This window comes from Siniperca chuatsi, linkage group LG14, assembly GCF_020085105.1.
Source record: "Siniperca chuatsi isolate FFG_IHB_CAS linkage group LG14, ASM2008510v1, whole genome shotgun sequence".
In the NCBI taxonomy this organism is placed as follows: domain Eukaryota; kingdom Metazoa; phylum Chordata; class Actinopteri; order Centrarchiformes; family Sinipercidae; genus Siniperca; species Siniperca chuatsi.
The window spans coordinates 1841544-1863581 of record NC_058055.1 but is presented as its reverse complement, the minus strand read 5'-3'; the positions used below and the strand labels follow the sequence as shown (position 1 = coordinate 1863581).

Genomic DNA, 22038 nt, shown 5'->3' with positions numbered 1-22038 from the left:
TCAGTGGGTAACTGAAAAACCAACAAACACTATACACACATACACAAATAATAATTATTACTATATAGTCTATATATCAAGATTCAGATTTCTTTTGTTTCTCTGTTAAATAGTTTATAAATGTTTCCAAAAAACAACATATCATATCAAAACGTTCCCTTCACTGTTATAATAAGCATTGTCAAATAATGTGATAGTCAATCCACCACTGTGACTGTTGTTGGCAAAATTGTAGATCACTGATGGATAGCAATGCATTTCTGAGCTGTCAACAGCGCTAGATCAACATATTTTATATGAGCTCCAACTGTCTTATCTAGTAGTACCTAATAAACAAAGGTAGGAATTAATTATATATCATAATACACGTACAGGGATAAAATATGAAGAACAGATTTGCACAATCCATTTCTTACAGCGGAACATTCTAATGCTGCTTCTTTGACAACTGGAAGAATCAAGTAGTTGACGTTTCCTGCTGCAACCATCTCTTTTTAAGGTTTCTTCCCATTTGATCACTGATCCTGAATCGGTTTATTTACGTTTTTGAACTCTCAGCAATTTTTCACAAGCTTTGACCATCCGAAAACAATGAAGTATATCATCTGCATCTGTGGCGTAACCAATGGAAGAAAAACCACCCTCACCAACAGACTGATCAAGAACCTGCCCAACTGTTGTGTGGTACATCAGGATGACTTCTTCAAGTCATTACTGCTCTGGACATGGACGCCATGATGAGTATGATCTGTGCTTGGTTGGAGTACCCAGTGAGGTTTGAGAAGTCGCATGGCGTAAATAACACCCTGGATACTCAGATCGTCCCAAAGCCTGACCATAAGGAGGAGGAAGAGGAGACTCACATCCTTATTGTGGAGGGTTTCCTGCTTTGCACCTACGGACCTTTGATCAACGTGCTGAACCAACATTACTTTATTTCCATCCCATATGAAGAATGCAAAAAGAGGAGGTGCTTTAGGAACTACACGTTGCCAGACCCCACCCTGCCTGTTTGATGGCCACGTCTGGCCCATGTACTTGAAATACATAGCAAAAGAGTTTCCCCTTGGGGATCAATAAAGTATTTCTGATTCTGATTCTGATTCTGAATACAAGAACATCAGGGATGTGGCGATGCAATGGAGTACATACAGTGGCTCATACACCTTTGCATTACACCAGAGAAGCTCCAACAAAAGTTCTAAAAGGCCAAACTGTTGTCAATCAAGCTGTCGCCTTTTAGTTTCATACTTAAAGTGAGAGGGTTCACGTTTATTACTAAACTAGCCAAGATCCAAGGTGTCATGTACAGTGTAGGGAGTGTTTTCCCCCAAGTAAGCCTTTAGGTCCAGGACAGTGATGAATGAGCTCAGGTTGTGTCCTTGCCTCCTTGATAAACTACTGTAACAAAGGATCTGATGGACTGTATCCACACCCCCTCTGTTCATTTAACAAGGCAGTTACAGATGGTGGGTCACCTTTAAAGCTGGAGTGCAGAACTTTTGACTCCCCCTTCTGGCAGTGAGAGTAATTACACAAACACTGTCGATGTGTGCTTATGATGTATGTCTGTAGTGAGCTTGCCCCAGGCTTCTGTTCAGAAATAATTACAAAAATACAGAGAAATTTCAACAGTTCCATTATTTAGGCAGAGTAAATGTAATAGCTACACAGCCTACTCCAAATATTTGACCAAACTGTCCAAGAGCAGTAACTCGACATCTGTGTCTGTCCTCAATCCGTCTCTTAGCGATCTCCAATGAGGAAAAGCTAAAGCTACATCAACGGTTCTCCGTGTTTGTCCTCGCCATAGATCGCTTTCTTGTTTTGACAGTAATCCTTCCTCTGAAAGAGTTTCTTTTTTATCTGGAGCACCAGACCCTTTTCTTGGACACTCCTTAGGCTTTACTCCTAGCTGCTGCAGACTACTCCGCCGCTACGGTCGCTCCAGAGCCGTGTAGAGACCGTTGCATCAACTCCGTTCAATGTGGCTTTATTGGCATGACTGCATTCAATACAACGTTGCCAAAGCATATTAACACAAACTATACAATCATAACAAACAAAATAAACAATAAACAATGCTCAATAATAAACATTCTCTCCAATGGACCCTTTCTTTTTACAGCAATGGTGGATCGCAGCGGGAAAACCAATCATTAGTGGTTGGTGTAAAATGCATCATTACCGATGCGCCTGCGCAGGAATGTCGTCACAGACACCAGATTTAAAAACTCTGTATACTGTGAAATGCAGAGAGATTTAGCTGGCGGTGATAGGCTTAATGAGCATTGTGTGAACTCGTTTGGCAAAGGGCTCGAATGTAACGGATGTTAATTTATATATAAAAGTCCCGCACTCTAACTTTAAGTAATATATACAATTGCTTTGGCAACTGTGGCTTAGTGGTAGAGCGGGTCGTCTACCAATCGAAAGATTGACGCTTTGATCCCGGCTCCCCCCAGCCCACATGTCGAAGTGTCCTTGGGCAAGACACTGAACCCCAAATTGCTCCCGAGGGCTGTGCCTTCAGTGTGTGAGTGTGTGTGAATGCTTAGTTAGTTTCTTTGGACTGATGAGCAGTTGGCACCTGCCATCAGTGTGTGAATGTGATATGTATTTGAAGCACTTTGGAAAAAATTCTATAAGCTATATAAGTACAGTCCATTTACTTTAGTGTGTAGACTTTCAGAGCTCAGTGACTTTCAGAGCTCAGTGACTTTCAGAGCTCAGTAAGCGCTGATGCTGCAGAGTACTGAAGGTTCATTGTAGTGGGTTTTGATTGGAAAGAAAAGTACAACTGCCAAAATAAATGCCAAAAGGTTTGTTACTCTTGAGATTAAATAAACAGAAGTTTAATTTGTGTAATAACTGATTAGGTGGTTAATATACTTGCTACTGTACAAAAATAGTTAAAAAAGAAATGATCATTTGTTTATATAGATAAAATGAGTTCAGGATTCATAGGTTTACTGCAGGATCCACAGGTTTTAGTCCCTAATACACTTCAAAATGCATGAGACACCAACAGATACGATGTAGAATATTTCAAATGTGTTTTCTATGAAAGATTTCTGAGGGTAGATTATTAGTGCAGCAGTGCAGGAGTAAGCAGTCACATATCCAGTCCCCAGTGAGTGTTGAGAGAGATTCATCCTGTTAAAGGAGATTTCTTTTCTGACGTTTTTTTGAGACATGCAAGTTTCTCAGAAAAAGAAATGTTCCTGTCCGTTCTGAAAACTGTTCTCGTAATCTCTCTTCAAAAACCTTGCTGGGGAAGTGTAAGTGACTGACCTCAGGCGTCCATCCTCTGCTGCAGCTCCTCCAGGGATGATCTTGGTGATGAAGATGCCGGGGTCGTCACCGATGTGTGGATTATCTGTCCCTCCGGCAATGCTAAAGCCCAACCCTGAGTTACCCTGCAGCCATGAAAAGCAAAGAACTTATTCTCTGTGTAGTGTTCCAAAATGCCAACACATCAACTGCATGTTTCTAACACAGGCTGAAGGACTGTCTTCAGTGGGGCTGTGTTTAGCATCCTATTATAGAAACAGTCCAATTGCAGATGTAGCAGAGAAAACACGATTTCTGCTGCTGTTATAATTTCAGTGGAGAGAAAACAGCCAATTGTTTGGTACTTTTACATTGAAGCTAATGTTAATGCAAGTGTCCGGCAGTGCACAGTGCACACAATGTCACATTTACTATGTCATGTGCCATTTTCTTGAATATTTATACACAGCAGTGGTTCCCAACCTTTTTTGTCTCTGACGAGCTACCCCTTCATCGACAGCACAGTCATGTTCCAAATGTGCTCATTAAAACTGATTTTAAGACTAGATGTTTTTACTACTATTTCAGTAGGTTGGTCAAGTTTGAGTTTGTACTACTCCCACTTAGAGTGGCAGAAGCTCGACATTTCAACCATTTATCTATTATTTTTAGTTATCTATTTTGACTTTTGACTTGCTAGCTAGTTTTCACACATTCTCGATCACAGCAATAAAATAAAATAGGATAAAATAAATCTTGTGCACTACTTGACAGCACTGTGCAAACAACTAAAATCTGGGCTTGCAAGCATTCTCATTGCCTTTAAAGTATAAGTTTAGTAGACATTCCTTTTCAAAATGTTGACATTAAATTCTGTTGAAAAGCACAAGTAACAATTTCTTTAAAAGTCATTGAAATATTGATGCATGATTTAAGAGCTTTATCGTGCCACTGCTATTAATATGATTATAGTGTAGTCAGAGGTGTTAAGTCTTCAGTTTGCCATTACAAAATGGCTCTGGCATTCTGCCGTAAGTCCAGGTCACAGCCTCTCTCCTGGATCTTTATTACAGTGACTTTACTATGAAATATTGTATTTATAAGGCAGCAGGATCACACCATGTCTTTCAGAGCAGGAGCTGCACTTTGTCGACTCTGCAAATAAAATCCCCTTGATGCCCACTCACAAAATGAAAGTCAAGCTTTGATTAAGTTGTTAGCTGATGGAAATAGCAGCTTCTCTTGATTACAATACCCACTGAGCGTCCCTGCGGGGCCTCACTGCCTCGAACGCTAAATCAAAATACGTTGTTCAGCTCTCCAGGGCAACGACTTGAGAGGATCAGACACAAGTCTGTCCGCGCCCAGAGACTACACAAGACAGTGTTGGCCATCATCTAATGGCTGATGATAAATATGGAAGTCCTGGCGTACGGATGGAGGCTGACTACTGTATTAAATCTCCGAAGCCCCAGTGCAGGCTCCCCTTGTTGGTTGGTGGAATTCACCTTTGCTGTTTGTCTCTGCTTCCGATCTTATCGGAGCTGTCGATACTCCCTCCACTCCGCGCCTGTTAGTATCCACTTGGCCGATATTTCCATCTCAGTCACTTGGAGATTCATTGAAGAGCTTATGCCAACTGTGCCACATCTGCTTTAGCACACAAATTGTTTTATAGGGTTGTGAGGGATGAAACTGTTTCATGCTGTTTGCCTTTATACCAAAGATCTGCATGAATTAATTTTCAAGTCAAGTCACCTTCTAACCAAAGTCAGATGGGTAGGTGTAACATTTGATTTCCATGTTCACTTTAGGTGTCATGATCATCATACATACAATAAGCTATTTTAGGTCAGGAGGTGTGCAGTTTTGGCCATACATGTATGTAGTTTAATTCTTGCCATTGCTTTGATATGGTGGTATGGAAAAACTGTTCTAAAAGCTAGCCTGAGCAGATAAAAGTCGTATCTGGTCCCATACAGTTCCTCCTAGGAGAATGAAAAGTCCTCCCACATCCATTTTAGAGATAGTAGCTCATGATATTTACACTGATCAACAAGCCACACACTGAACGTAGCTCCTCTCGTGAGGCAGCAGGGATGTTTTAACATCACTACCTTGCATCTTATTTTAAAGCCTTCAGGAGACCATTTCACTACACCACAGTGCTGAGGCATGTTCTCATAGATTTTCTGGGGTTAAACACAGCTGTGGGATCTGAGATACTCACCCGCTCTAGAGTGATTTCCTCAAACTCATATTCAATTTCTGTGCCATTGACCTGAGGAAACAGAAAACAGATTGTGCCAAGATATTCACTCCATTTTCAGTCCTTCAAACATTGCTTTAAAACTATCAGATTTTATGTTAAATTGTTTCCCTTTAGGCGGGGCCTATAATATCATAGGCCCCGCCCCGCTTAAAGGGAAACCATTTAAGGTGACAGTTAAAGAACATTCACTATTTCTACAACATGGAGGTTAGCTACAGAGAAGTTAGTCGCATCCTGTATCTCACTGAGATGACTAATTAGCATTGAGCGCTTCCGTCATTATGCATTTATACAGGAATAGCACACAGGCATATGCGATGCTGCATATCATATTCCCAGTTGGGCATCATTTTTGAGTAGCATCAGATATTATTATTGGAAATTCATATGACTGTAGAAGCAAACACGACCTGAAGACTAAATTAGCATCAGCCGTGAAAGAGTCAGAGTTCCTGATGTTACTACATGAATTTGACTCTTCAGGTTATGGACAAAGCTCTATCACATCATAAGAACGAATAAATAAAAGTTAGTAATTTGTCTGGCAGGAATAAAAAGAGTGCAAAAAATAGTCACTGGCTGAGGCAGATGCTCACATCAGAAAAGCATCTTTAACTGTTAACATACCTCTTGGAACCCAAACCCTGTTTGAGTAGCATTTGTTATTTATTCAGCTTCTGCTCTGCACCACAGCTTCATTCATTTGTTTTGATGTAAAATACTGTGAAAAGTGCTAAAGGTGAAAGACTTGTGCTGGTCTTTTATTCATGACAAACATCGATAATTCAGCACTGCGACATCATTTGTTTTACTGAGCTAAGTTACACAATCAAAATGTACTAATACACCCCACATACTATCTTACCTTAAACTCAGCAGTAGAGCAGAAAGGATAAGTGTGTTAATGTAAAGTTAATGTGCTTCCTTAAAGTGTGCTTTAATCTGCTGGAGGTATTGATCTTCTACTGAAAAAGACTAATAGATGCATTAAAAACACAAAAATTTTAACTCACATAAGGAACTGACTCCAAAGTGTCTGTGTTGACGATTATCGGGGCAGGGCTGGCCTGTAAGAGAGACAGAGAGAGGAGGAGAAAAGGGAGAGACTTAGGTTTTAGTGACAGAGAGACGCCTGGGCCCACCACTGTCCTACTTTCCATAAATGTATCCAGGGGACAAGCTGGTGGATCTCTGTATCATCAACAATTTAACAGACTTCCATTTGCTGGATGGCACCAGAAACACTCCCCTCTCATACACAGCACTCTGATACAGTTATTATAGCTCAATGGGTTTAACAAGAGAGAGGGATGAGAACATGGGGAAGTAAACGAGTGGAGCTAGTGCAGATATGCAATTCTGACACCTTACTGATAGCAAAGACACCCAGACATTGTGCTTGCAGAATTTATGATTCGTACAGGATAGCAGCTTGTGTTGAAATGTGCCATGAATGCCTGGTAAACGTAAATGTTCAAATTTTAACGGCACCAATGGCGAGACTGTCAAAACAGCCTTCAAGTTCAAGATGTCTGACCTCCAGTCAGGTAATAAAAATTGTGCAGTATGAAATGAAACCAATGTCACACAGTGAATGCAAAATGCTTTCTCCTGATGACCTATAGAAAATGAGCCGGTGGTTAAAGGCAGGACTCCCCAGAGAGGAACTGTTCTGGCCACAACATGAGAGCAGTGACTGAACATCAGATTAACAGCAGTTCAGTTTACAGAACAGAAGCCACGAGCCTGATGTATGAGACTCACTTCAGAAGATGATGCCCAAGGATGCACTTTGAAATTTGTCCTTTGATTTTGTCCCCACAAGATAAATGCAACTCAAACAAACAAGGGCAATAACAAAAGAAAGGGCTAATCATTCTCCTGTGAAAACTTCAAATAAAAAAGAATGTAAGGCATATCAAATAGTATATCATATTGTGTGCAAAAGATGAGAGCACCATTATAACAGAAGACCTTTGAATTTTGTAACAGTTACCTAATCCCATCACAAATCCTAGGCTGGAAACATTTGAACATTTTACATGTGGCGTTATCATGAGCACACACAGCTTTATGTCACTGCGATCGTGTAGTCCCTTACAGGCTGTATACCCCTGTGCATCTGACTGCCATGATGCTGGGAAACACAAGATGGTTTGCTTCGTCATCAGTCCAGCGACAGTGCATGTCATCAGCAAGGGAGTCAATCTGCATTAATAATGAACTGTTATGTTATGGTAACATTCATTTTAATTTGATTTAACTAAGCCAGAAATATTTTCTGTTATGATGAAACTGTTAAGTGCAACAATTTTAAAGTAAATTCAAACTACTTTGTTACCTATGAATTACATTGACTTTTTTTATACATTTCTATCTATCTATCTATCTATCTATCTATCTATCTATCTATCTATCTATCTATCTATCTATCTATCTATCTATCTATCTATCTATCTATCTATCTATCTATCTATCTATCTATCTATCTATCTATCTATCTATCTATCTATCTTTTCTTAATATATTTAATTTGTCATAATTGCTCTTGTGTGTTGTGTGGGTGAAAGTGTGTGTGTGTGTGTGTGATTTGAGAGAGATATTTGTATTTAGGGAGGATGGGTGGTTAGGGACTGTGAGAGCCATATGGCTTTTCTCTGGTATGGTTCCTTTTATGGATAGTATTTTTTTTTTTTGTTGATGTTACCTTTTGTTCTCTATTCACCCCTGTATGCACCTCTAATCAAAAGAATTTCCTCATTTGGAAAATAAATTGAATAATTGAAATAGAAGAAGAAATGAGTACTTTATTTTTGTCATCAACAATAATCCAAGAAAAAGCTTTTTAGTTTTATTTTATTTGTTTATTTAACAGGGACAATGGACAGTCATTGACTGTCCCAGAGTTAGCTAAGTAGCTCAATTTCATCAGCAGTTCCTGGGCAGACAAATCCACAAAAGAATTGTGACAGACAGCTAATCTATGAGAAGCACAATTCAGATACACCTCAGTAAAGAGCACCTACCATAAAAGATGTAGACAAACCAAAATAACTGAAAGATCAATAAATAAAACAACCAAGCAAACTAAGTAGAAACCACAGGCCACTTCATCAAGTCACGGCAAACTGAAATGTCACAATGATTACTTAGAATGAGGAAGACTTTACCAGTGTCTCCAGCAAGAATTATCCACACACTCCAAAGTTCAATTACCACACATTATCATCATTTTCAAGTCAAATGAATAATGCAGTGTGCCTATCACTAAAATACTTCCATCAGCATGTTTTCACGCTTGGTCTGATTCTGCTATCCAAGTGAGCTCAAATCAATTAATCTGTATTTTTGCAGATTAGTGAATACAAAGTAGACCCAAACCAGACTCTGGGATATTTTATAAGTACAGTAATCCTTTTTAGTAGATGTGAAAGAAGACAGCGTGAACTCATGTTTCTTTAAATTTCCCTCTGTGATCTTTTTTTTCTTGTTTGTTTAAGGTCTTCTTTCACCCCAGTTAACTTTCTGCTCTATTCTCTACCCCATCAAAACAATAAAAACCTCATCATGTTAAGATTAAAAGAGAAAATCCCATCACTGAATTGGAGCTGGGTTATCCTAAATTAAATAATGAAGCTGTCATTTCTCTACAGCAATGTTAAAATATTATCCCTTCTTAGAAAAAAGACATTCTTTTGAGATTTCAGCATGTGTTTAATGCAGTAATTGTACCCACCTTTTACATTTGATTATAGATTCTACATTTAACACTAATGTCCTCCAGTTTGTTCAGGACGTTCATATGCAGCATCCTGAAGCTTAATCCTGAGCAGTTCAATTTATGTGAATTATCAAATTACTGTGGCTTATTCAAATAAGCGAGTCTGAACATCACAGAGACAGACAGTGACAGAGAGACTGACTCAGTGAATTTAACAAAAAGAGAAAGATTACAGAAGGCTGGCTGTGCAGGACTGTGAAGCCAGAAACTGACTGAAGGAAAATGGTGTTTGTGAGAGGAATAATGAGAGGGATTAAGACGCTTCTGCTTGCCATGCACGGACACTAATCATATGAATGAATTCACAGCCATTCTCAGAGAGAGCGGACAGCACCTCAACAATGGACTCAACTCTGACTTCAAACAACTCAATATAATGGCATTTGACGCCCATAAGTAATCCTTTACTATCATTTACTGCCAAAATTAAAAATACATTGACTTAGGATCTGTCATTAATCTTATTCCTGTCACTGGAAGCTTTCTGTCGACCTCTGCCTGTCTGTTCACCAGCAGTCGTGCAGGTCAACAGTGTGGAGAGGCATGTCAGCATTATGGCCTGTACCGCAGTGAAGAAGAGTGGCCTTCAATATCCTACTGCATAGTTGTGATTAAGTAATTTAATGTCTTAAAGAAAAGCTTAAAAGATGCTAAACAAGATATAATTCCTTAATTGCTTCATAAATTTCACTTCTTTGCACTATTATTCCCTACAGTACCTATTACCACATAACATGGATACGACTGCCACTGTGAATCCACATGTGTGCACACACAGACCCCCGAGAAGTAATGGCCACTCAACTGTGCACATAAATGGCATGCTTAACTGCACTTAGGCTCATTTCTCTTCTTGTTCATGCTTCCTAACATCGTCACGTGATCAGCTGCCTCTAACACATTCAGCCAGTGGTCTAGGAGCATGGCAACACTGTGCATGATATGCTAAGAGGCTTTCATGGAGCTATAAGTTATACCAGTGATACTATCACAGTCTAATAATATTGAATTATCAATTGTAATTCTGCCAGCGCAGATAAAAAAACATTCACAGTTCAATGCTATAGTCCAACTGAAGGCTGAATGCAGAGTGTTGTATTAATTGGGGCAGCTCTCTGATGGTCTCAGGCCAGATGCCCTCCTCCATGGCTAGTTTCTCATGCATATTACTCAGCAAACACTCAACTAAAACATGTGAACTGTTTTCTAATTGAACCCATTGAATACAAGTTGCCACAATGTTGTGTATTTTGTCTTTTCTTATAAACTTTCACTCTGATATTGTGCTAAAGAGAACAGAAAAAACATAACAAAGCTCTAACTGGATGATGAGGAAGACGTAAAACCTTACTCCTTTAGTAAAAACTGTCATCGAGCTGCAGAAACCAACGATGCAGCATAAGATACTTAAGGTGTTACAGAGTGAGTTGCTTGTATGTCTTTAGTCGAGTCTTGTGCGTTTGTTGAGTTTTGCTCAATAATTCAGTGGCACCTCTATGTACAGTATAGTGGCTCATGAAAACAGGAGAGTGTATCAATAATTCACAGGCATCTCATGTAAAAATAGTCAACAACACAATGTGAGATGTGGATGCTTTAGCAGTATGGGTAAAGTGTGAGGAAGGAAAATGGAGAAGCGTGATGGAAATGGACAGATAAGATCAGCTAGCGGAGAGTGAGGGAACCTAAAATGTGACTGAAACTATGCTCAAAGTGGAAGGTCATCAGTCCATACTGCTGGCCAGCAGAGATGATATGGATGGATTCCTTGGGCTCTAAGGGGAAATAATGAACCATCATTTGTCTCTTCAAGTGTAGCAAAGGAAAAAGGAAAAACAATGAAGGACCATTTTGGCATTTGTGACAGATATTTAAAAAGACAAATGAGAACAGGTTCAATCTTGTCAAAAAGTGATTCTGACATTAAACTTTCAAATTTGGCATTTCCGTTAATGATATATATATACAGTTTATCACTTCTTCTGATAGCTCATTGAGCAGATCATTAAATGGCTATCGGCAAAACATCCCAGAATAGCACCTAAATTTTGTCCCACACCCATATTTTTCTCAGCACTTGAGCATCTTGCATCTCTGTCTTCTCAACAATGAACTGCTCTGGTAATCAGATGCAGATTACTAGCTTGGTTCATTGCTCTGATTTCTGATGAGATGAACTTGAGGCTGACACCCAGTCAACCCAGTCACCCTTGAAATCAGTTTCATCATTGCTATCAAATTTTCCAGATTTTTTTTTCCAGACTTGGAAACTGGGTGTGTGCATAATAAACAAAAACAACAAAGAAATGAGTGCCAAGTATTGGCAAAGGAGTAGGTCCACCATTTGTCCTTGTGCTTTGATTTGTAGATGCTTTTCCTCTTCAGCAGTGCAGTCTTTCCTGTTTGGCACACAGTGCATAGTAGGGTTGCCAAGACTGTTCACATTGCAAGTTTGAATATTGCAGGTTTTGTGACTGATGCACCCACGATTCAGTCCCTGACCTCTTTTAAAGCTAAAATATGTTGCTAATTGGAATTCCTAACCACATTTGAAAGGGCTGTGTTGTTTTTATTCGTTTGTCCATACCCTTGATTTCTCTTGCCTAAATGATATGAAACAAAATGTCAGTACAAGATAAGAGGCACACCTTGAGGTACCGTTCACAAAAGCAAACCACAGTTCTGTCACAGATAAAACGATGCAATTTTGACTCTAATGGAGATGCACATGTGAGTAACAAATAACTAATGCTTTACAGTCCCTGACAGTGATATGTCTCTGAAATGTCCCTGATACATTCCTCTAAGTCACCAGCTCTGAGGGACAGCACAGACAGTGCTTGTTAGTTGCCACACACAAACGCTCTCATAACTTTTTTCTGGACATGACATGACAAAGAGCAATATATAGAAGCCTAGCTGCTAAAGGAGGAAAAAATATGAAACCATCACTGGGGTTATCAAGTCAATAAAAAGGGTCTATAGCCTCCTAACAAGCCTGAACAGGAAATCCCCCCCCCCAAAAAAACACCACACCAAACTACACTGCCTGCATTTCTCCTCTGTGGTTGGACTAAGGCTTGAAGTGTCAAATTAACATTTTACACAAATGCACACTATGTCTAACTCATGTCTATTTTATTGCCAGAATAAATAGAAAACCTCAGAAACTGCAGTTTGTGACAGTAAGAAAAGTACAAATCTCCATCATGCATCATATTGCAATGATAGAAGTCAACACTGCCATTGACAAAGTTATGTATTGGTCCAACATTTGTTTCCTTCATCAAAAAGCAACAAAATCTCCTACATCATAATTCACCTTAATTCTAGATTAACACTACACAAATCACATTACAGTCCAAATCTGCCCAACAGCTTGATGGTCCTCATGGACAGCAGAGTTTTACCTGATAGGGCTCCTGCCAGCTCTGGATGCAGCTACACTCAGAGGGCCACAGGTCACAGCTCCCCCCCTTGGCTCTTACTGCCACTAAGCGGCTGGGGCTCCTGGAGGACGTGCTGTCCAAATGCAAGGCCGCCATCCGTCCCCCGCTTCGGGGAAGGGTGGCACCGCCAGGGACAGATCCGTAATGGTAGCGCTGGCACAGGTGATGGTGGTGCTGATTGTTGGGGTGCTGATGATGCCAGCTGAAGGAACATGGCACCTCCCCACAGTCCCCCCTTCCATCCAGGTCCGCAAAGCAACTCTGCTTTTTGCTCAGGTAAGCAGTCATGCTGCGGCCACGCAACACTAACCTCTGCTTACTTCAACACTTTGTCTTTTGCTTCTTTTTGTTCCTCTTCTTTAGATTAACTGGTACAATCATCAAACACAAGACACGGTCCTGCCTGATGTATGAGTCGCTCGCTCTGGTAAAATGAATGATGAATGAACCGACTAGCTGGCTGGCTGCTGTAGCTGTACGGGCTACATAGGTGTGTGTGTGTGTGTGTGTGAATGTGTGTGTGTCAGAGCTTCTGGAGTGGAAGAACGATAAATGAGAGAGAGAGAAAGGGGAGGGAAGAAGAGGCAAGAGAGCAATAAAGAGGAATAGAGTGAGATACTCGATGAGAGTGAAATTGAGTGAGAGGGAGGGAGGACAGCTGAGTGAGAGAGGAATGGGGGTGAGAGAGGGGGAAAAGAGGGAGATGAGTAAGAGAGAATGATGGGAAGGAGAGAGGCAGATAAAAACAGCAGGAGATAGAGAGAGAGAATTGTCTGTGTGTTGGCTGCCAGCCCTCTGTCAATAAATGACTCAACTGGCAGTGCTGCTTGACAGCATCCGCACCTCCAGGCAGAAACAATTGATGGTTGTGCTGCTGGGAATTGGAGGCAGCGGGAGCTTGAACTACAAATCCCTAGACTGCTACTGTGGGAGTGGCTGCATCTGAAGGGTCAAAGACAAAAAGCTAAAGAAGATTTTCCTTGAGAATTCAAGAGTTGTGGTTTTGGGAAACAAAGCTTTGTGACACCAGTTCTGTACTTAAAGCTGCAAAAAATGAAGATTTTTTATATTTACAGTGGATACAAAACTATGTGTAATGTGAAATGTGTTGTTTGTAGTGACGAGCCCAAAGAAGATAATCACCCAGCTCTGCAGTTCCCTTCATCTCTACTGAACTTTTTAGCCTCTTTCAGCAGCAGGCAGCTGTTTTCAGTAAAACGCTCTGACAAACCCACTGTATGCTACCTGCCCAGCACCAAAGGTGGTGGAGACCAAAAACAGAGCTAAAAGGAATGTGGACACAAACACGACTCCAATTGAATGCTAATGTTATTCTGTGTCTGCTGGATGTGTAAATATATAGGTAACTGCAGTAGTTGCTAATATATTTGCCTTTACAGATGTTTACAGATTTACAGATTTACAGATGTTCTGTTTTTCAAAGGATTCAGAAACACAGAAAAACAAACAGGAAGAGGGTAAAAGTGCAACCAATCTCAAAATCCACTGGTCCCCACATTGATCCAAACCTTCGAAACCCAATCTCACAGCTGAGGAGCACAGTGAAATGCAAGCATGAGTTGTAAGGCATTAAAGTTACTGAAAGCATGCTAATTCAATCTGATCAGAAACTGCATTTCGTGACTCCAACCGCCCTCACTTCTTCAGTCAGATGGAATCAGGGTCACAGGGCTTTTAGTTGCGAGCAAATGATAATTTGCAGCCAGATATTTTTTTTTAAATATCTGGCTGCAAATTATCATTGCGAGAAAAGGAAACAGGCTGTATGCCTCACGGTGTCTGAAACACACACATGTACAGTACAAACTATGTATATTCTGAATTCTCATGCGGAAATGATGTCACCATGACAGCTTTCCACACTGTGATATAAAAAAAGAGGTTTAGCTATAGAGAGATATCTAGTTTTTCTACACCACATAGTACTGCCATCACATGGTCTGTTATGTGATGCTTTAGTATGTGTGTGGGCGTTATCATTACCGATTCCAACTATGAGAGGCAACAGCCACAAATCAGTCAGTGATGGAGAATAATTCCTCATCAGAGCTGACTGAGGCAGCGAACAGCATGCCGTCGTAGGAGATAGAGCATCAGTGGGCAGCTTGTGTGTGTGTGTGAGTTATTGTAATGTGAGGTGAAGAGTGTGTGTGTGTGTGTGTGTGTGTGTGTGTGTGTGTGCAGCAGGGGGCATGGTTGGATGGATGGTTGGTCAGAAAAAAAATTAGCAAATCAACAAACACAGACCTCTCAGCTCTTGCCATTTCTGTCATCCCCCTTCACTCTTCCATTAGTACTCATTATTGCATTATTACTTATTATATTATTAAACTGTATTATTTTACCATGCATACTTATCAACCTATCAACCTCTAAATCCACTTTTGTACTTACACTTATTTAGCTTTTATTCTTATATCCACTTGGTACTTAATTTATCTTGCCTGTATTATAGCGTATTATATTCTGATTTGCTTAGAACTTCTCTTCCTGTGTGCACTGATGTGAAGTGAGCAGCTGTAACGAAAGAGTTTCCCCTCGGGGATCAATCAAGTATTTCTGATTCTGATTCTGATGTGTTTTCAGGTTTGCCCATGTAACTAATTTCATTATTATGGGCTGTTGTTGCTTTCCTGCAATTGCTGAGCTCTTGATAACACCCCCATTTGAAGATGGAGGATGGTCTGACTCATAACCAACTGTCAAGTCATGCTGTATACATGACCTTTAGATTTTATATTTACAACATTATCAGACATTAAAGAAACATAAAACGTTTGAGGTTCAGAGGCACTATGCCATTCATGACCTTTATTGACATTTATCAGGAGCATGTACATCCTGAAACAACATTCAAACCTGAAACCTCATCATCATGCGCCAACCCCCATCGCCTGTCTCCTTGAATTTGAGGGATTTGGGAGAGTCTGGAAATGCCAGAGAAAAGTACACTACAACCAACAAAGCGAGTCCTATAATACACAGTGCACAGTTATATTGCAGTGCTGCTATCATGGAGTAAGCAAAGGCACATGCCAAGAATCTAGTTTGACTACAGTGATGACTAGATTATTTCCGTGAACAGATGTAACAGGCCTACTTAAGTACTGGGCTTGACTGGAGCTGCTGTGAGCCAATAGAGGTCAGGGAAAGTAAGCAGGAGGCCACTAAGGGAAACAGAGAGGTAAGCTCATGTGAAAAATAACAGGATGTCACATTGTTGCTCTTGTTTGCATATTTTCATTTGCTGCAATATCCTTTAGTGCTGCCAGTAAAGGTTTTCATCGTCTGCACTATTAAGATGTTGTTTCACTGTTTTTGTTTCTCTTTCTCTGTCACTGTTTGGACGTGGCTGTAGTCTCTCCCTCTGTGTGTGATAAAACAGTGCTGCAGATTTTACACCTGCTTTTCCCCAGACTTTACATCTCAGACACCGTTTCCTCTGTTGCAGTGGTCAGTCAGCAGTGACAAATCAGATGCAGTGGCTATTTGTATGAATTCCCATTCCCTTATTCCATATTTTGCACCTCTCAACAGGAACGCCTTAAAATACATATTGCATGAGACCAAACAATTTTCAGGGGTGTTGCTTTGCTTCCATTTTACCTGTGCTCTGTTATTAAATAAAGGCAACTGCAATTTGATTGTTCAGCACCTAAAAAAGAGCTGCAAACAGCCTTGAGGCGCCGACAGACCTCACCATCTCCTGAGTACCTAACATTTTATTACTATTTTCAGACATAAGAACACTGTGGCAAGAACCATTTGACAACCCTCAACAGTGATGTAACTTGTGATGTCGGCACTAAATAACCAAAACAAACTAAGCAACCAAACAGCCAACTATACAATAAATACACATTCATGGTAGACAAACGATTCTATGGAAGCACGTGTGCAGTAAGTGTGGATGCTTCAGAAATTGATATCTAAGCTCAGACACACTGGAGTAATTGTATCTACTATCAGACAACAAGGGTGGGGTGTTTCTAAAGCCCATCAGCATTAAACATGGCTGAAATTAAAAGAGGTTACATACATTGTTTTTGTTTGTTTGTTTTTTACATAATACTACTTGATGTGCTCTCTGTGACTGCTGAACAATACTTTCTCCAAGATGTTATGCTATAGTCCAATCTGTGTGTTATGTGTGTGTGTGTGTGTGTGCGTGTGTGTGTGTGCGCGCACGCGCGTGTGTGCATGCAGTCTCAAGCAAATGTGCGTTTGGTGTGTTTGAGTTTCATTGTCACTCCACTCAGATAACATTTGACCCTTGACACAAACTCGGGATGAGCCAATCAAAATCTGACAGGTAATTTAGTGTGTCTGTGCCACTTGAGTGACCAGCTCTCAGCCACTCTCAGGAACACAGGAACTCGTGGTAAGAAAGTTGAATTGCTTTAATGGGCCATTTTTCCCTGCTGTGCCATTGATATGTGGCCTGTTTTTCATTCATGGAGTAAGATTACAACCATTTACAAAAGCATGATGAACCAGCCAGGCTCCCCACTCCCCACAAATCATTTTTTGACAGGATGTTTCCATTAAAATGCACAAGGATATGCTTCACTGTATAACTTGACATTGTAAGTGCATGCAGTGGTGCCAGAAACAATGCTTTATGGAGGTATGATGACCTTTCTACCTGACATTAAAATATGTACACAGAAATATACAGAGAACATCAAGTGTAAAATCCATGTGAAAACACATTGATTGAAAGACGCAGTGATTCAGTAATCCAAACAATCTATCCGGTCAGACAGTCGGATATATTTGGCCACATTAACAACAAAATGTAAATGCAATGTTATGCATCAAATGTAATTTGATTCAATACATCTAACTTGCCACATGGGGGCACTTACAGTTCAGCTTCAAGCTGTAGGCCTGACCAACTAGCAGCTTATAAGGAGTATCCTTGAGGAGAATCTGCACCTCCCTTAACAAACAAGTCACACAGTAATCTCTTTCCACGGAGGGGGAGGAAAGGAAATATAGTTTAAGAAATGCAGAAGCTTTTCTTACATACTTACATTTAGTATATCACCCAAATTTACTATAATACTGTTCTCAGAGCAGGCATGTCCACTGCCTGATGACTGCATCCGCAGCTTTTATAAAGATTCAAACTAATCAAATTGTAATTCTGAAAACAGAAAACAAAACATTTCAGCAAAGTCAAATCTGACTTAGGGATGGACGGTTTCATCTGGAAAACTGAGATTTGTCCCAGTGGGCTGGTCAACCTGTCTGTCAGAGCAGCAACACTGATACAAAGGCAGAAAACTGTCCTATGTTGTTAAATCCTGCATCAGACGGGTCGTCTGACTCCAGGCAGGTGTGTGTGTGGCTTGCTTCTAAAGTTATTTCACTCCCCCTCTATCTGTACTTTGATTTGGCCAGTTGGCAATGACAGACTGACTGTATTAGGCATTAACTGTGAATGAGTCAACTTAATTTATTCTCTATATAATGTCTCTCTATTGCTATTGGTTGAATTTAAACCTGCACTATTTTGTTCATGCTGTACATCTATTTCACACTGTTCATACTGTTCATATTGTATATAACTTAGAATACTCATATCTACCTCTTACTGTTGATCTATACATTTATGCATATACTTTACTGCTTTTTGCATTTCTGGTTATATGCTAAACTTCATTTCGTTGTCTCAGTACCTGCAATGACAATAAAGTTGAATCCAATCCTGTCATTTCACACCGTGCCACTCCCTCCTGACCTGCAGTAACCCCAGTTCCCGCCATTGCCCATCACATGACTGCCCTGATGTAGTATTTCCCAAACTCTCGGTTTTTTCAGCAGTATTTTTCCTTGCTGCCTGCAGCCTTTTCTCAAACAAAGCTTGTCTCCTTGTTGTAATAAACAGCTACACACAGAGAAGAAAGAACATGAAACATTCTACATCCTCCATTGTGTTCGTCTGTTCCTTTAGTTTACTGTGTCACATCAGATATTATGTCATCCCTGCCTACATTAAGAGTACTGTCTGGGGTGGAAACGCAAAACAGATCTAGGGTTTAGTCACATGTAGGGTTAGGTACGGGGTACTATACCGAAAGTGTTTGGTGGAAACGCGGCTTAGAACTAACATGGGTGATCCTGGATAATACACACACACACACACACACACTCACTCACTCCCAACTTGGTCTCCCCAAATTCTAAGTGAGGATTTCACCCTTGTGTGTGTATATATATATATTTCCAGTATGTGTAGTACATAAGTTGCTGCTAACTTTTTCACCCCCTCTTATTTTTGTTTGTATGTAAATGACGAAAAAGCAAAGTACTAATTAACATTTGACTAATGTTTAATGAATGAGGGCCCATATGTTGGCTGTGCAAAACTGTGAGATGTAGTTCAAAGTAACATGACTGCAACACACATCAGCTGAGAAATGCTGCATCATCCGATACACATACAGGATCTACAAATGCACGCACACACAGTGTGTCTGTGTGACACAGGAACTGACTCCACTGTGTCTCAGAAATCAAAACTTGGAACGGGGGACAGAGACTGAAAACCTTTTGATCTGGCAGCTCAAGACTCTAACTACCATTTAATTGATAAAACAATGTTTTTGTGTGATGCAAACTCAACACCTCCTGTAGCTGCTTCACTATAACGGCCTAGCAGCAGAGATAATTGTAAAAGAATGTTACTCTGAAGTTGAAGTAACTGTTTAAGCCACTGATGTCTTGTTCTTGTCTCTCTCTCCATCTGTGTGTGTTTTTTTCTCCAACCTGTGTGAATGGTGTGCTTGAGCTTTGCTGTTGTGCGTCTGTGTAGTCTGTCCTCTTCCAGATCTCCATGGTGGAAGAGGCGGTGTGGCCCAGGTCCTATCTGTTTGGTGACACCTGCTCATATTATTCATTTATGTTCACAATCTATCTATAATTTTGTCATCCTCATTGTCCATACTGTAATATTTTTTTATGTTGGCATATTCTGCACACAAAACATCTATTGCATGACTGTCTGTGCTGGGAGAGGGATCCCTCCTCTGTTGCGCTTCCTGAAGTTTCTTCCATGTTTTTCCTGTTAAAGGGATCTCATGTGATTAAGGACAGAGGGTGTCATACGCTGTACAGATTATCAAGCCCCTTGAGGCAAATTGTGATTTGTGATATTGGGCCTTTAAAATTCTAGTTTGCTGTCTTATCGGTAACAACGAAAGCCCTGTTCCTCTCTGAGCACCTCACTCAATGGGTACATCTCAACTTTCTTCATTGCATCCACGTTTCCCTCACTTGTGTCTTGTCCTTGCATCTAAGTCCCTCCCACTGGGGAGGCAGGGAGACCCAAAGAAACCATGCAAGGAGAGAAGAAACAAGGAAATATGTTTTTAGAGAAATGAGACGTCCTTTCCTCTGAAGCGCCACGTGAAGCGACGTCCATTTCTGCTGACGCCGTATTTATTGATATTCTGATTGTGAATTCATTATTGAATAACCCAGATGATTATGGTGTCTTTTGAACATTAGAAATCATTTGTTAGGCTAAATATAAAGAAAAGTGAAATGATGTAACTCACATCAAACCCGACGCTCAGGAATGATCAGCTGCTGCTGACAGACAGACTCTCCTCCTCTCTCTGACTTTATCCATAATAAAAGTTAATGGGGGAAATAACAGATCATGAAAAGAAAAATCTTTCTAATAAATGAAGAAGTTGTTTGTGGTCCGTTTGTTGTTCAGATCTACAATTAACACAGATTTTTATTGTGATGTATCAAATCAGTCCGATCAGCTGCAGCGTCCACTCAAACAAACTGATATCCAGTAAGAGGGGCGTGTCGGCCAGTAAAAGACTTCCGTGAAGGCTGCTCTTGTGTCTCCTCGCTCATGGCTCCTCAGAGATCCCTCCTTGCTCCTCGATCCTCGGAGCAGAAATTAGAGCTTTGGGATGACAAGATGGCGGACCAGAATGACTTCCGGTTCAGGATCGAGGAGCAAAGAAATATCAAATAAGACATTTAGGATGTACCCATGGTCTCCTCTCCACATACACTGTTTCTCTTCACTCATCAGCGTATATGGTTCAGCTGGGCAGCAACCATTGTCCTAAATGCCCTGCTGACTATGGGTTTTGTAGTTATTTAATGGATGCCATGATGGGTTGTAGTCCTTGTTGCAGCCACCGGGAGGGAATGTATCTCCCCTCTATGACACTATCTCTCATGACATCACAACTGCAATAGTATTCTTTATGGTACATCATCCAAAGTCCTTAATAAGCTCCAGTACATCCAGAGCTCTGCTGCTCGCCTGCTCACTCATGCCCGCTCCCTTGACCACATCCCCCCGTCCCACAATGGATTCAATTCAAACTTCCTCTTCACTCACAACGCCCTCCATAACCTGGCCCCCTCCTACCTCACCAGCCCAGGTTCACTGCCACACTCCTGCAGCCTCTGTTCCCCTCTGACACCAACCTCCTGTCCCCAGCATCCAGGACCAAACACTGGGCCATTTCCATAGCCGCCCCCTACCTCTGGAACTCTCTTCACAAACACATCTGTGACTGCACCAAACTATCTATGTTCAAGAAATTACATAAAACTCACCTTTTTGAAATTCCTTTAATGTATGATTTAATATCCTGTGCAACTGTATTGTGTTTTAGTTTTCTATGTTGCTTCTTTTATTTTATTTGTCATGTAAAGTATCTTTGAGTATCTTGAAAAGATGCTCTATAAATAAAATTGCAATCTGGCAATCTGCCTTGTCAGTGTAATTAATCATTTATCAGAAACCTTTCCAGGGACAGGTATAGCTCAGTCATCTGGAGACATTTGAATTTGCATTTATATTTGGAGACATTTCATACTAAGTTGGTCTGAATGTAAATCTCACCTTAGTAAAAGGTGACAGGTCATTAAAAGTGATAGTGGTCAGGGTTTAGACACATGTTAAAATTCTTCCATATTCTTAGTATTGCATCTATTCATTGTCATTACTATTCTAAGGATACTTAAAATTACCCTTCCACAAAATACAAGTATGACAACTACTACCATAAAAACAATATCGTGTTGCCATGATGAAAACTAGATTTCAGGAGTGCTGCCATACAGTAAATAACAGTCACCATGAAAAGTTACACACAGACAACAAAAAGACCAAGACTCTAAATCCTCCTCACACCCAACCATATCAAAATGGTTTCAGCCACCAAAGCAACCAAGGGACTGAGCTTACCATCCTTACA

At 40.5% G+C, this 22038-nt stretch overlaps 1 protein-coding gene and 1 pseudogene across 46 annotated transcripts in view; one reads left to right on the top strand and one right to left on the bottom strand.

Annotated features, from left to right (window-relative positions):
- The window catches only part of dlg2 (discs, large homolog 2 (Drosophila)), a 208837-nt gene that overhangs the window by 47279 nt on the left and 139520 nt on the right, over window positions 1-22038 (bottom strand). For 45 of the 46 annotated variants that reach the window (XM_044222406.1, XM_044222362.1, XM_044222370.1 and 42 more), the window contains 3 exons: window positions 6559-6612; window positions 5504-5554; window positions 3295-3419 (listed from right to left, as the gene is read on the bottom strand). In XM_044222406.1, coding sequence (XP_044078341.1) covers window positions 3295-3419; window positions 5504-5554; window positions 6559-6612 — 230 coding nt within the window. Of the gene's footprint in view, window positions 1-3294; window positions 3420-5503; window positions 5555-6558; window positions 6613-12736; window positions 13295-22038 lie in introns of those variants that run through there. The other variant, XM_044222399.1, reaches the window with a different exon arrangement.
- Window positions 592-8735, top strand: LOC122888239 (annotated as a pseudogene).